The 16,592-nt window shown below is 44.6% G+C and overlaps 1 protein-coding gene across 1 annotated transcript; it reads left to right on the plus strand.

Moving 5' to 3' along the window:
* Positions 1–3,145: 3,145 nt before the first annotated feature.
* LOC125383668 (death-associated inhibitor of apoptosis 2-like) lies at positions 3,146–3,583 on the plus strand. Its single transcript, XM_048402370.1, has one exon. It carries the CDS (start codon positions 3,146–3,148, stop codon positions 3,581–3,583), a length of 438 nt encoding a protein of 145 aa, XP_048258327.1.
* Positions 3,584–16,592: the final 13,009 nt, after the last annotated feature.

The following is a 16,592-nucleotide window of genomic DNA, read 5'->3' on the forward strand; positions in this document are numbered from 1 at the left end:
TTGAGGGGCTTCTGTCCCGTTTTCTTTTTACTAGGCGTGGTGTGATGCCCACACGGAGTTGTGTGAGACATTCTTTTAGGTCACCTCAGGGTGTTGACTCAAGAGCCTCGGGCGGTAGCGGGTGTCGGTATAACGGGCTCCCAACGACGTGCCCAGGACGGGATGAGGTTCTCCAAGCTCAGTCTTGTGACATGCCTTGCACCCATGCCAGAAACAGCCCAGGAATTCGTAGATGGTGCCTGTCGCTGGATCGTAGCCATCCACATTGTACCGATGTTTGCCCTCTCCACACATGAACTCTTTTTCACCTGGCGTGCTGGAGGTGCAGATGGGGGTCCGTTTCCATCAGATAATTGAGCCAGTGCATTCAGGCTTGGGAATAGTTTCTCTTGGGTTGGTAGCCTTGAGACGGAAGAATGGCAATGGTACTGGGTTTCAGGTCGTGTTTTCGGAAGGATTTCATGTTGAACGCAGCTGCTGTCATCACTTCTACAAAGGGATCCATGCGAACCGAGTTTATCACGTTCTGTCGGAAGTCAGCGCATCCTCGTCTCAAAATGTCCACATCGCTCTGGCAGTAGGTTAAAAGTTCTCCTTGTAAGTCAAACAAGGCTCCTTCTTGCACTTTTTGGGTATGCCACTGGAGGAAGACTGTGCGTTCTGCGGGAGACATGCCATCGGGATCGTACATGACACCTGGTGGATAGGGACCTCTGTAGGTCTGGTTGACTTCGGTATTTAAAAAGTGCGGAAAATACCCTTTCTTCAGTTCTTTCAGCCCAAAGCTCTTTGGAAATGCTTTCAGTGGGTAGGGTATGAAATTTAAGTTTTCGAAATCTTCGAAACACAACCGTCCCAGGGTGGGGAGTTTCACCAGGAGGGGGGACAGACCCTTCAGGATCAAGTGTAAATCATAGGATCGTACATTATGTGCCATCACTTAAATGTGGTCCTCCTTCTGGACTTCCAAGGTGGTGGTGGTGTTCTTGTTCTTTGTCTTCTTTGTCTTCTTTGTCTTGACATCTTCCCCCACCACCTCTTCCGTCTCCTCCTGCTGGGGTGATGAATGTTGTCGACGTTTTGAAGAGTGCTTTCTTGAGGGGGTTCCATCCCGTTTTCTTTTCCCAAGGTGTGCTGTTGTCCCCTTGCGTGTGCTGCCCTCGTCTTCCTCTTGGTTCTTCTTCTTCTTGGGTTTTTCAGCCAGCTTGGTCAACCACACACACACATCATGTCGCGTGGTGGGGCCTCGAAACACGATCTCACGGCGGGGACCATACCCTTCTTCTCTCCATGGACAGTGTTCGCACAAGTCCTTGCTCACTTCACTGATGCATCGTCCACATCCTAACTGCACCACGCACAAATTTGGAATGTGTTCCCCCGTGTCTTGCATGCATTCAAAATCATAGAAGACGTATTGGATGTTGTCTCGTATGTGATGTTGTTCCTCTTCCCCCTCTTCCTCTTCCTCCCCCTCCTCATCCTCGTTTTCTTCACGGAGGGGCGTCATTTAACAACGATGGCCTTGGGTCATGGGTTCTCGGCACACCAAGCAGGGATGTTCTTCATCTGAGCACTCGTGGTGAACCATGGGGGTCTCCAAGACGTGGACCAGCTGAAAACAGGTCGGGCACCTGTGAATAGATTGACAGGCGCTGGGTTTTCCCTCTGACGGTGACTGGAGATGTTGAGTGTAACACTGTTGATTTGGGAACCAGCGTTGACATGTCAAGCAAGGGATCCCGTGCGCTTCCTTGGGTCAACAATAGCTAGAGTAGAGGCAGTGGTGGCAGTGGTATTGCTTGGTGCAGGGATGAAGTTTGGGAAGGTCGTCACGTTGGTCGCAGCGTTCGCAGTAATGGTTAGACGCATAAAAAGCTGGCATGGAAGTGATGACATCATAGTGCTGATCATGATGGTATAAATGCAGAATGGTGGCGTTGGATGGAGCCTCATCACACTTGTACAACAGTCTCTGGTCCACCTCTTGACTGTAGACTTTCAGTTGATAATTCAGGTGGGCCAAGGCGCGTCCCACGCGTGCTAGGTCGTCGAGGCCCTGACAGGGACCTTCAGGCAGGCCGAGGCGTCGAAACAAGTCCCGTGCCCGTATGCCTTGAACGTCGACGCGATCCGTTCTCGTCAGTCTCTTTCGCTGGGTTTCCCATTCTGGGGTCAAAGGGTGGGGCTTCTGGGCATAATGCTGTGCCACCACCAGGGCCCGTGCCAAACAGGATTGATCTTCGTTCTTGATCCGTACAATACCCCTTTTGCGTGTTAAAAAGGTTTCAAGTCCAATCACGTTTTTCAGATGGTGGCCACCACTGCCCGATCCTAGCCTGTCGGCATCTGTTACATGTACTAAAGTCACAACCATGGTGGCATCGATGTTCAGGGCTTTGTTGGACTGTTGAACTTTTTCCACGGCATGCAAAATATCTAGCCCATGGAGATCTTCAAGCGACGAAACGGAATCCGTATGGGGGTGTTCAAAGCGGGATGATCGATACCTAGACCAATACGATCTCCCTTCTGGCCTGACATCTGTTGATAAAAGTCATCGATCACTCTGTCAAATAAAGCAGGCAGTTCCATGGGAACGCGGTCCGGTGGTACGGTGTCCAAGTAGTCTGGGTTGAAAGTCAAACGATACGTATGGTTAGCAGTTCTTAACCGTCTGGAGCGTGTGGTATCTTTCCTCTCCAAATGATAGGGCATACTTTGGTTGCTCGTCATGATAACGATGCGTGTCTGATGAACGTCTGTACTCTAAGATGGACTGAACGTCTGATTTATAGACAACCCTTCCCCAAAACAGGATCGAAACCTGACCAATCCAAAGCCTGGGTTGTCGACGAATCAGAAGACAGCACCGACCAATCAGAAGACAACACCTGAGCCGAGTTGTGCTTTCTCTCCCATGGAAAAAAACATTTCCTATGGAAGAGAAATGCAAGGGTCGGGTCGTTTTAGAAAACTGAGGTGCCAGCCAGGCACCAGCGTGGTCCAATCAGTGCGTTGCGTTTTGGACCAACCAAGAAGCAGCGATTTTCGATCCGGTTCTTCTAGAAAACAAGAGAACAACCATTCGAGTGGGTCAGTGTCACTTGTGAAATTTATTTTAAAAAGCATCATCGCATCAAGAATGGCTGAAACAAAGAAGAGTTGTACGACGACGCGTGACGGAGACGTGGTGACGGATAGTGCAGATACTCGTGGATGTTGGAGTAAGAGTATGGATGCTGAGGATGGGATGTCACCGCTCAGTAACACGCCATCGCCCTATTATCTACGCTTTGAAAGAAGTCTCGCTTCGTTTGAGAGGTGGCCAACGCAAATGAATCAGACTGCTGAAGAGATGGGCCATATGGGCTTTGTCTACACTCAGGGTGCCGATGGCGTGTACTGTGGTGTGCGGCTGAGACGATGGGCGTGCCACGACGATCCTTGGGTGGAACACCACAAGTGGTCCCCGCACTGTGACTACCTCAGACTAACCGGTCTGGTGAAACACAAGAAGAAGCTACAGCTACATCTCTGCAAGGAGAATGTGAATCAGAGGAACACGAATGGCGTAGCATGACCGGCTGTCAAGGAGAGCGTTTCCCATTACCAAGATGGCAGCAAGTACCGCTTCGACAATCCTTGTCTTGTCATAAGCTTGGACATGATGATTCTTTTCTTTGACAGCAGCAGAAAAGTTTTTCTTCCCCCAAAACGGCCCTTTTCAGGGCCACCCATCCCACCCAAAAGACAACTTTCATCCTTTGCTTTGCCAACCCAAACAACAACAATCCAAAACAAAGAACCCACACCCTCCCACTAGACCTCTTGGAGGCACACGCCTACGCGTGACACCACCATGGTACGTCTCAAAATAAACAAAATATAAAATATATATAAATAGAGACACGTAGTACATCACGTTGGCATGGAGACACGAGTCAAACATCACGTGTGCATGGAAAAACGTGTCACAGTACGTCTGTCGACAAACACGAGTGTCAACACCTCGGTATAATTAAATAATAATAATTTGAAGACACACACATGACACTACGTTTGCATGAAGACACGGGTGAAACACAACGTTCACATCGCGACACGAAGTACATCACGTGTGCAAACGTCACGTATTTCTATCGATCTTTCTCTATCCATCTAAGTACTAAATAAATGTTTGTAGTCACACACACACACACACACACACGCACACACACACACACACACACACACACACACACGCACGCACGCACGCACGCACGCACGCACGCACGCGCGCGCGCGCGCGCGACACCACGTTTTGCATAAAGACACGTGTGAAACACCACGTGTGCCTGGCAACATGACATACATCACGTAGGCATGGCATCACAATCCTATGGATCAACGTCAACGTCTGTTTGAAGACACACACACATGACATCACGATTTGCATGGGGTGCCACAACATACATCACGTAGGCATTCCCACATCACGTTCATGCCAACCTATGACGGTCAACCTTTAGCATTCAGACGACCGTCCACCTAAAATATACTAGCCACATAAAGAAACTGTGCACGGAGAAAATATATTCTGGATTGAAATACAACACAGCAAGAACAAAATGATGCAGACGCTGTAGCAGCTGAATGATCGGACCATAAGAAAATGTCAACGGGACCTGAACAACATCTGTTACGATGACGTCAGAAGATCAAAATGGAGTAGGGGTCAAACGACAAAGTCACAAAGTCAATAACGGGTATGACCACCCTGTGCGTGAATCACAGCAGTGCATCGGAGACGCATGGAGTCCACCAAATGGGCATGGAAGGCCTGGGGAATGGCCTGCCATATCCTCCCCAAATCCTGTGCCAAGTCACGGACGTTATCTGGAGGATGTGGAAGACGACGCAGACGGCGCTCCATTTCATCCCACACATGCTCTATTGGGGAAAGATCTGGAGAATTTGCAGGCCATGGCAGTAACATGACATTGTTATGGTGAAGGAAATCCATTGCGACCCTAGCCGTGTGAGGACGAGCGTTGTCCTGTTGAAATGTCAATCCCGGGCCATGACGTTGCAGGAAAGGAATGACCACAGGCCTAAAAATCTGATCTCTGTAGCCAACACCGGTGAGATTGCCCTGAACAACCACCAAAGGGGTTCGGTGCCGTGCTGTTATCCCACCCCAAATCATCCCAGAGCCACCTCCAAAACGATTCCTCTCCACAATACAGTTGCGTGCATAACGTTCTCCCAAACGCCGGTAGACACGTTGGCGCCCGTCACTGTGGGAAATGTTGAATCTCGATTCATCTGTAAAGACAACATTTCTCCACCATATTCGAGGTTGGCGAACATGATTTCGACACCATCTAAGACGGTCAGGATGGGACGTATTGCAGGGCGTCGTGGTCGAATCCCGTACTGACGTAAACGATTCCTGACAGTGTTGGGATGGATACGGCGCAGTCCAGGAATTGTCTGGGACGTCGTTACTGCCGTTTGGAACCTGTGTCGGAGATGTGTAACTCGAATCCATCTGTCCTGTCTTGGCGCCGTTACTCGGGGACGTCCTGAACGTGGGTGGTCGGCAACGTCCTTTGTCTTCTGACAACACCTCAACAATGCCGATATCGTGTTACGATGGCATTGGAAATGTGTTGCCACCTGTTGTTGCCTCATTCCCGCTCGGATCATTGTCATGGCTTCATGACGCTGTGTAGCTGTCAATCTTGGCATGATTTGCTTGTGATATGCTTGTGTCTGCGCCTGAGAAGTTTTGAATTTTTGAATGACCACATATCATGCTTTCCAAAGTGACAGCGTATTTTGAGTTGCACATGCTGTACATCTGCACAGGATGCACGTGCATGGCTCGTGCATGAGCGTTTGAATGTCTCCAAAAATTGCTGTGTTCAAACCTATATTTCATATATGGACGGTGTGCCCTTATATCTATATTTTCTCCGTGCACAGTTTCTTTATGTGGCTATTATATATCAAGACTACCCAAGAAAAAATAAATGGATCGAAATCTGACCGATCAGAAGCCTGGGTTGTCGGCCAATCAGAGGCCGCGCTCGAGCCATGCTGGGCTCTGATTGGTCGAACCGGGGTTGTGCTTTCTCAGCCATGGTAAAATCCATTTCCTATGGAAAAGAAACACAGGGGTCGGTCCAGTTTGGAAAACTAAGATGAAAGTCAGGCACAGGAACGAACCAATCGGAGCTGCTGCCTGACGAACCAACAATTCGAGTGGATCAGTGTCACTTGTAAAATTTATTTTAAAAATCATCAGCAGCAGCAGCAGCAACATGGAGAAGAACTCAGAAAACTGAGATTTGGAGCTAGTTTCTACTGAGATGGTAACATCACCAGCATTGCCATCGCTACCTCCATGGCAATGCTGCAGGTGCCAAGGATGCCTGCCAGTCTATGCCCTTGGCACAAGGGCACGGGATGGCACTTTCCAGTGCATCTATTGCAACACTGTCCTGAAGGACACCTACATGCGGCGACTATGCCACACAAGTAAGTGTCCTGTCAGGAGACAGGTGTCAAGCCACCCGTGCCTTTGCACCACTGCGTGTATGTGAAGAAGTGATCTTCCTCAAAACGGCCCTTTTCAGGGCCACCCATCCCTCCCGAAAGAACGCTTTCATCCTTTGCTTTGACGACCCTCAAACCCAAACAATGAACCCACCTCCTCCTCCCTCCACCACCACCGCTTTTTCTATATTTATAACAACACTTGTTCACCTTTTACGACCGCTTCTCTGGGTTTTTTCCCTTCCCTCCCCTAATCCTCCGCCGGAAACGCATGAGACGTCATCTTGGAGGTGCGCACGCCACCGAAAACGGATGCGCCGCCCTCTTGGAGGCGCGCACCCCCGGAAACGGATGCGACGCCCTCTTAGAGGCGCACGTCACCGGAAACGGATGTGCAGCCCTCTTGGAGGCGCGTCGCCACCGGAAACGGATGCGACGCCATCTTGGATGCGCACGCCACCGGAAACGGATGTGCCGCCACCTTGGAAGCGCATCATGCCCTGCGCGCATGCACAGTCACGTGACCAAACCGAAACCGGAAGTGACGTCATCAGAGGTCACGTGACCCTCTTTTCCAATCATAAGCCAGGAGCGGTCCTGTAGTACTGCACCCAACTACTACCATTTGGTGTTTATGGCAACGTAGGCAACAGACGAATGCAGTCAGAGATAATCGACAAGACGACTGGATTCGAAGAACACACCTACGAAATCGATTCCAGCCAGCAACAGTGACTGCAAGAAGCATCCCTGGCCTTCAACGAATATCTGCACAAACCGTACGTCGCCGCCTCAGATGTGCAGGGATTGTCGCCAGAATACCCGCCAGACGTCCAATTTTGACAGGAAACCACTGTCAAACACGTCTACAGTGGTGCAGACAGCGTCTACGCTGGATGGCCATGCAGTGGGGAAGTTCTATTCACTGGCGAGTCTCGTTTTCACCTCAGCCACAGCAATGGAGGGATTCGAGTGTACCGACGTCGAGGTGAACGTTACGTCAATCATTGTGTCATTGAAGAAGATCGGTTCGGGGGCGGCAGCGTTATGGTATCGGATGGGATTACAGCAAGACAGAGGACCCGTTTGATAGTGGTAGAGGGAAATCTCAATGGACAGCGTTACCGCGACGAGATCATCGGCCCTGTTGTTCTATCGTTTTTGCGTCGTCATGGCCCAAGCATTACTTTTCAACATGACAACGCCCGGCCTCATATTGCTCGACTTGTTCAGGATTCTCTTCAACAAAACAACGTGAATGTCATCCCCTGGCCGGCTCACTCCCCTGATCTCACACCAATGTGGGATGAAATGGATCGGCGCCTTCGAAGTCAACCATGTGTTCCACAGACACTCCAGGAACTTCGAAACATGTTCCGGCAGATATGGACATATATGGAGATATGTGCGACGCCTGGTCCATTCCATGAGACGAAGGTGTGTTGCTTGCATCGCAACCAGAGGTGGACACACACGCTATTGATTTGTAAATTAACATTTTGGCATGTTCATGGGTTTTTTTTATGAAATCAGGCATTTCCTGAAGTCGGTATGGCAAATTAAACCATTTGAACACTTACAGAGTCTTTTATTTGTTGCAAACCGAAATTGTTTCAGATTTGGTAAAAAACATAACTTTGCATTGAATCTTATTCAGTGTCACAGGAACCTTTCTTGTTCAGTATACATGCGTCAGCTATTTTATTCAGTCCATCAGAGGAAAGATTGCATGAGATCAAAAGCGTCAGTATAAAGACTAAGTGTAATTTTCGGAAGACAACATTTCTCTTTTGAAAAGTTTCATCTTGTTAAAATGTCTCTTCAACATACTGCCCTCATCATGGACTGACCATTCGAATTAAATACACAGATCTGAGTCTATAATTGACAAATCAGAAGAAGAATATGGTCCCGTACCGGAATGTAAATATGTGCTTGTATCATTATTGTATGTACATAAATCGTTGTTCGACAATAATAGTACCAGCCCATTTCTACAATTTTTACAGAGATAGAGTTGAAGTGGGGTGTTGGGGAGAAGCAACACTATTCCTGGCTCAACCATCAAACTCCTTTCCTCCACAGACACAGGGTGTAACCCACGACAAACAAGTTGCCTCTTATGACTGGCAATAGGGTCATGGCGACACATGTCACCCCAGGTACACACATGGTATCTAAAAGTAGAACATTTCTATTGTAATATGAATATTTGACGCAACAGTTTGGCAACTCCTGAAAAAGACACTGTTGTCAAATAGCCTACAGTTCAGAGTTTAGAGATATTCATTTAAGTGTTGACAATATTCGTGGAGTAATTTCTGCCTCAAGACATTACTTACTTTTTTGCACGTTTACAGATGCGTCTGCTGTACACGTGGTGTGCTCTGGCCTGTGTGCTACTGTTGACCGGGGATGCAGCTGCCTTTTGGTGGAGACGGAGACAGCACCGGGCCCGGGTCTGTGATCGCAACCGTTTCGTCAATGGCTGTACATTGCCTGTCAAGTGGTTACCCTACAAGAAAACGTTCACGCCTGCTTGTAACAAACATGATGTTTGCTATACATGTGTAAGTGTTTCAGATATATTTTGTCATTTGCAATTGCCATTGATTGTGCAAGATGCTGTATGGGGACCTGTTCGTCAGGTTACATCAAACGTTCTGCGATTTATGTCCATCATCTACAATCTAAGTGATTGAAAAGTACCTTCCTCAAGCAGTTGTGATTATAAACATGTCAAGTTGACTAGTTTTCGGTCACTTCGAACAAAACTGCTTATTGGGGTTTGGCTACATATGGTGTTGTAAAAATGCTTTTGTACCATATAAAAATGCTTTATTATACCCAAAACACTCGGCCCCTTAAATTGAAGAAAAAATTAGAATCTACACCTCTGCATAAGCCTATAGTCAGAGGCAGAGGCTGTATTCTTTCCCAACGTTCACTTTTCAGAACGTATCGCGTCTGGAGGATTGAGGTTACTGTTGGTGTTTCCTTAATTCAAATCGACCACCTACTAAAACAGTGGACTATTGTTGTTATGGTTGACCGTTTATATCATAAAGCAATATCGACCCGGCTTTGAGAGACATCCTACTGAAATCCGATATCCTACTGAAAGCCATAAATGTGTAACAGGTAACAATAATGGGTAACAATGCCTTCGAAACTGACAATAATGGCTATTTTCTATAATGAAGAACCTGACCTTAAACTTTTGACTGACCACGAGTTAAAAACAAGCTCACTGAATGAACTGAATGGGAAGGCCGTGTGTCTGCTGGAAGAACTTATTATGCCACTGGTTACCCACTACTAATCAGACATCTTTGTGACCAGCTTTGAAGAATTTAACCTAGCCACATCCCCCTACCAGCCAGCCAGTCTAGATCTTGGGTAGAGAAATGTTTACGACGCCTTCGCCATATCCTTGCAGAAAACTAAGTTCCAACCACCCTTTTCAACCACCTCAATAACCATGGTAACTCACTAAAACTCCCGAATACCCTTCCTTGACATTTTCTGTCAACGTCTCTGAAGTCATCACCACCTGAGTATACATGAAACCCCATCTCACAGATCAGTACATACACTACCTATCCAACCATCTCCCCTAGATTACAGTGCAATTGTTGCAACTCTCACCAGTGGAGCCAAGTCCGAATGCAGCCCTGAACACCTCCAGCCAACTCTTCAACATCTCAACCTCACCTTGCAGACATACGCCTTAAAGAACCCAAGTCATCCACCCAGAAAGAAGACATGAAATCAGCCCTGACAAACATTCACAAACATAGGGTGGTGTGTGCAATAAATGTTTCCTCTTAAACTAATAAGGGCTCATGAAATAGAAAAGTTTGTAGCGCCACACACATGGCTGTAGTGTCATTCCTGATTTTAAGTTAATTTTAAGTTATTTCCGAGTATCCGCTACTTCCTTTGAAGAGTGCATAAGTCTTTCTATGATCCCTGGCTTCAAACGTATGCTTGCAGCAACATTTGACTTTAAATCACACACAGCGTTCATATTACAGAACTACAAAAAATACACCCATGGGGTTAAAAGCCATCCACACCATCGCTGGTTGCTTCCTGCTATAAAAAACCAGCTGGTTTGTCCTCTTTCTTGAGGTTATTTGAATACTTACGCTTTTGATATATGATTTGCACAATGGAAATTATTGCAACATGTCGAACTGACGATTAGTCAGGAGCGTTTAATAAATATCAGTTATAATTCTATACACATTCTACACTAATGTTACTGTTTTCACAGGCTGCAGCTTATGGAATATCAAGGGCAACATGTGATAACAAGTTTTACCACAATATGAGGGAAATTTGCGGGAGACGGTGGCTTTGCAAAAAGGCGGCTAAAGCTTATGTTTGGGGAACGAAGAAATACGGAAGAAAATATTTCAATCAACGAGCTTCAGCCGGCTGCCGTGATCATTGGGTGAAACAGTGTCTGTGATTGTGTGTTATCACATCACGCCATGCATTTCATGCATTCAATAAAATGATATTGGCATCAATAGTATGATTGTTCTTCATTCTATGGTGTTATATTTGGTGCTATTTTTGTATGAAAAGAAAATTCGTTCAAATGTGACACCTATAATACGTAGAAAAGATTATACCCTGACGTCATTTACACGAACGTGTAGATACCCTTCTAGCATATAGCACTTGCATTTCGCGCTCGCTCACACAATAATCAATCATTTTGAGAAATAATGTTGGTACACAACCATTGTATCATGCAAAGCCTTCATAGTTACCGAAGTTTAATTTAATTTATTCAAGAAATAATGTGAAGTCTACTTACTCAATTTGGGTGAACTCTATCGATATCTATAAAAGTCTTCTGGAAACTGGTCTTAGACTAGTTTTAGTTTTGGTCATGTGGCCTGTTGTTTCGCTACAACCGTTGGTTTAGGCTGGTTTATGTGTTGACATTTGACATCCTTTCTGAAGAGAAAGGCATCTGAAAACCAACCATATATCTTTGGTAAAACATCCTTACTTTGAACATCTCTTTTGACATCGTCGTTGTCAACTGACTTTTCTTACCATCGTATTTAAACCGTCATTAATATTAAAACATGTAGTTTTATTATGAACCAGGGTTTGGCTTCCTAGGTATAAGAAAATTGTCTATAAATAGGCGATCTGCGAATTCCATGACTAATTAAACGTCCAACTTCAATATACTTATCGATAGAATTAGATGCATAATCAATGGTACGAATGTACTGCAGCTCTTATCAATAAAACGTTAATTTGTCAAAGAGTTATACTGGATTTTTCGCCATGAACAATATTTTGCCACGAATGTTTTGCTGAAATTAATATTAGTGTGCAACAACAGTTATGGATGCCTGGTGACAGTAAACGCTTAAAGATGATTTGAATTTTTGTATGAGGATTCTGGTGCTTGAAAGAAGAGACTATACATAAGAGCTACAGATGGCTGAGAAAGTTATCATTTTAAGCCAAAGTAAACTTTTCAAGTTTTGATCTATGTCTCTCTATTGCAAACAGTTAGTAAACTGTTCAGCAAAAGTAAAGACAAGTGTTAAGTCAGCGAAGGCAGCATGCGTCCTGGATATCCCAATCATAAGGGAAGTCGGGAACTGGAATCTTGTCGGATGAGAGCCAGGTGTTCCATATTCTTCTCGCGGTACAAAAGCTTCAGACTGTCACACCTAAATAAAGATATCTTACTATACAGGGATGTCGTGTTTCTTTATTGAACATCGTTTATCTGAGTATAGGTTTGTATAAAATACAGAAACACTCCCCCATATATTTAATCTTTAATTTAGAGAAACAAAATCTTAGAATTTCATTTCGAAATCGTCGAATTCTTAATATCTTTTACAGGAAATGTGTTTTCAATTATCACAATTTGACAAATTTTCAAGTATACTTTATCGGCATCATTAAGGAGATAAACAATTCGTACGATTTGCGAGATGCTATGTTGAATTGATGAACGGAGCTTTTCAGTACATCTAGTTAGCATAACACCACGCAAATCTTAGAAAACGAAGTATCTATAAACATTGTAACATGAAAGTTATTTGAAATCAATGTTTAGGAGGACCCCATTTAATCAGCGCATGACCCAACCGATCTGTCGTTAGCAAAACTTCTCCGCGTGCTTACCTTCGGCAGCATCCATGACATGGGGTGCCGCGAAACCGATCACTGGTTTCAAGGTACCCTTGTCATGATGGTTCATTTTACCAAAGATGTGGTCACGTTTCCACGCCAATTTGTAAGAAAGGAAATAACAACACAAAACTTTCATAAATTCAATTTTTTAACGCAGTTCCTTTTTTCATTTGCAATGTGTAAGCACGAGTATCGTCAAAACAGAAATAATCAAATTAAGAAAGACGAATAATATCGTTGGACCCCTATCCAAGATAGTGTCATCTCGCCTGAAATGTAGGTGTAAACAGAAAAAAGGAAAGTCAAACACATGCAAGTTTTAAACGTTCAATATTTACACCAAGGGTCCTCGTGGTGTACCATTCAGTGTCGTCGGAGTGACTCGTCTCTTGGGAGCCTGACTCAAAACCTCGGACATCAAGCCATTATGGAAGTGACAGGGTGACCTTGTTCAGGGTACGATTGTAAAAATAGGTGGGCCTATGTTTTTTACAGCATGTTAACTATATTACCACCCAATGTTACGATTAACTTTTAAGATTTTGTAAATTTCCTTATATTATTTCAAAGCCACGCTCCACACTGTCTGTCAATGGTGTAAGGGAGGTAACTCTCACTAGAGTTAGTCGTATATGCGTTTGTTTGTTTATTTGATTGTTTAACGCCATCATAGCAATATTGCAGCCATTCGAAGGCGGTCTGTGAATAATCGAGTCTGGACGCGACAATCCAGTGTTTGACATTATGAGCATCGAAAAACGCAATTGGGATACGATGACATGCATCAACCAAGTCAGCAAGCCTGACCACCCGATCCGGTTAATCGCCTCTCACGACAAGCATAGTCGCCTTTTACGGCAAGCATGGGTTGCTGAAGACCTATTCTACCCGGATCTTCATAGGAATATAGACAATAATCGGTTTCAGAGCTTAAACAGCACCAGCAAAGACCTTCAATTTAATTTTTCTAGTCAAATGAGAAAACATACGTACTCTCACCTCTTCCCAAACTCAAGTTTCATCACTATTTTATACTTTGGGAATAACCAGCCATACTGTGTTTCCAGCTTTTTCTCCTATTTAACCTATATTCTGATACTGTGTTGCAAAACGAACATATATCTTAAATATTTGTCTGTCGTTAAATGCAGGAGAATCTCTGCACTTGTATACAGCAGTCGTAATTAAGGCTTCTTGCACTACACTTCTACACTAAAAGCCTACTAGATATGAACCAAGCCCTACAAGTTCATATACAGCTGCTAAATTTTCCCGGCATGAGACCTTACACTAAAAGTTGTCTAATTTAGTTAAATTGTCTTAAATTTAGTTTAATACTGGCAGATAACTGCTGCATTTGAAACTCGAACGAGACAAACATCTTTCACATTAGATATTCAGTAAACTACGGTTATAACGAACACGGTTATAACGAACTGACGGATATAACGAACTTACTTTTTGGTCCCGACTACTTGCTGTAGTTATGCTGTGTATATGCTTATAACGAACTACGGTTATAACGAACTAAAATTAGTAGTCCCTTTGAGTTCGTTATAACCGTACTTTACTGTACTACATTTTCATGACTACATTTCCTATCTTAAACCGACATTGGGTAGTATCTAGTGTACTGAATCACCTGCTCATCTACCCACCTAACCATCACCTAACCAGTGATTATTCAAGACATTGAAGGTAAATGATATTTACTTTATACTCTTAATTATACAATTATAAACATGAATGAAGTAAGTATTTTTGCTTGGACCTGACTAAAGGAGGAAAAACAGAGCAAAAACAGTTTCTAAGGGAGAAAACGTGTTCTATCTACAATAGTTAAGACTTTCATACACCCAACTAATTATATACTCAACAACAAAAGTTCCCGTGACACCAATATTTTAGTGTATTTTTCAAACAAGTTAAGTTTGGTTTTCAATATTGTAGTGCATGTATGGAATCAAGTCACAAAAACGCAACTGCTACAGAAAAGCATGCATTACATGCAAAAGTTGACTTTTATGCAAGCCCCATGCACTTCACTACCCAAGAACGGGTATAAAAACATGTGCGTTAACGGGATTCCATTTGCATTGTTTAGCATCGTGCTGACAACAACCACTCAGAAAAACAACAAAATTACGCAATCATTCAACATTACGAAATGCCACGCCTGTCCTAAAACGAGCGTCTGCGAGCCATTGGTATGCTTGAAGCAGGATCAAGTCAATGTGATGTTGCAAGACAATTTAACGTCCACAGAAAACATTTGGTGTTTATGGCAACGTTGGCAACAGACGAATGCAGTCAGAGACCAGCCTCGGAGTGGCAGGCCACGTGTAACCAATAATCGTCAAGACGATTGGATTCGAACAACACACCTACGAAATCGATTCCAGCCAGCAACAGTGACTGCAAGAAGCATCCCTGGCCTTCAACGAATATCTTCACAAACCGTACGTCGCCGCCTCAGATGTGCAGGGATTGTCGCCAGAATACCCGCCAGACGTCCAATTTTGACAGGAAACCACTGTCAAACACGTCTACAGTGGTGCAGACAGCGTCTACGCTGGACGGCCATGCAGTGGTGAAAAGTTCTATTCACTGGCGAGTCTCGTTTTCACCTCAGCCAGAGCGATGGAGGGATTCGAGTGTACCGACGTCGAGGTGAACGTTACGTCAATCATTGTGTCATGGAAGAAGATCGGTTCAGGGGCGGCAGCGTTATGGTATGGGGTGAGATAACAGCAAGACAGAGGACCCGTTTGATAGTGGTAGAGGGAAATCGAGACGAGATCATCGGCCTTATTGTTGTACCGTTTTACCGTCGTCATGGCCCAGGCATTACTTTTCAACATGACAACGCCCGACCTCATATTGCTGGACTTGTTCAGGATTCTCTTCAACAAAACAACGTGAATGTCATCCCCTGGCCGGCTCACTCCCCTGATCTCACACCAATCGAGCACATGTGGGATGAGATTGATCGGCGCCTTCGACGTCAACCACGTGTTCCACAGACACTCTAGGAACTTCGAAACATGCTCCAGCTGATATGGACAGATATCCCGCAGGACTTTGTGCGACGCCTGGTCCATTCCATGAGACGAAGATGTGTTGCTTGCATCGCAATCAGAGGAGGACACACACGCTATTGATTTGTAAATTGACATTTTTGCATCTTCATGTTTTTTTTAATGAAATCAGGCATTTTCTGAAGTCAGTATGGCAAATTAAACCCTTTGAAAACTTACAGGAGTCTTTTATCTGTTGCAAACCGAAATTGTTTCAGATTTGGTAAAAAACATAACTTTGCATTACATCTTATTCAATGCCACAGGAACTTTTGTTGTTCAGTATATTATAATTACGCCGTTATATGGCTGGAATATTATTATGGCGTTAATCAATCAATCAAACAAAGAAACAAACGCACATACGACTAACTCTAGTGAGAGTTACCTCCCTTACACCATTGACAGACAGTGTGGAGCGTGGCGTGCAATAATTTCCATTGTGCAAATCATATATCAAAAGCGTAAGTATTCAAATAACCTCAAGAAAGAGGACAAAGAAGCTGGTTTTTATAGCAGGAAGCAACCAGCGATGATGACAGACAGTGTGGAGCGTGGCCACATTTTGCAATAATATAAGGAAATTTACAAAATCTTAAAAGTTAATCGTATCATTGGGTGGTAATATAGTTAACATGCATTAAAAATCATAGGCCCACCTATTCTTACAATTGTACCCTGAACAAGGTCATCCTGTCACATCCATAATGGCTTGATGTCCGAGGTTTTGAGTCAGGCTCCCAAGAGACGAGTCACTCCGACGACACTGAATGGTACACCACGAGGACC

Source organism: Haliotis rufescens, unplaced genomic scaffold (genome assembly GCF_023055435.1).
Source record: "Haliotis rufescens isolate VD_foot unplaced genomic scaffold, xgHalRufe1.0.p SCAF_26, whole genome shotgun sequence".
In the NCBI taxonomy this organism is placed as follows: domain Eukaryota; kingdom Metazoa; phylum Mollusca; class Gastropoda; order Lepetellida; family Haliotidae; genus Haliotis; species Haliotis rufescens.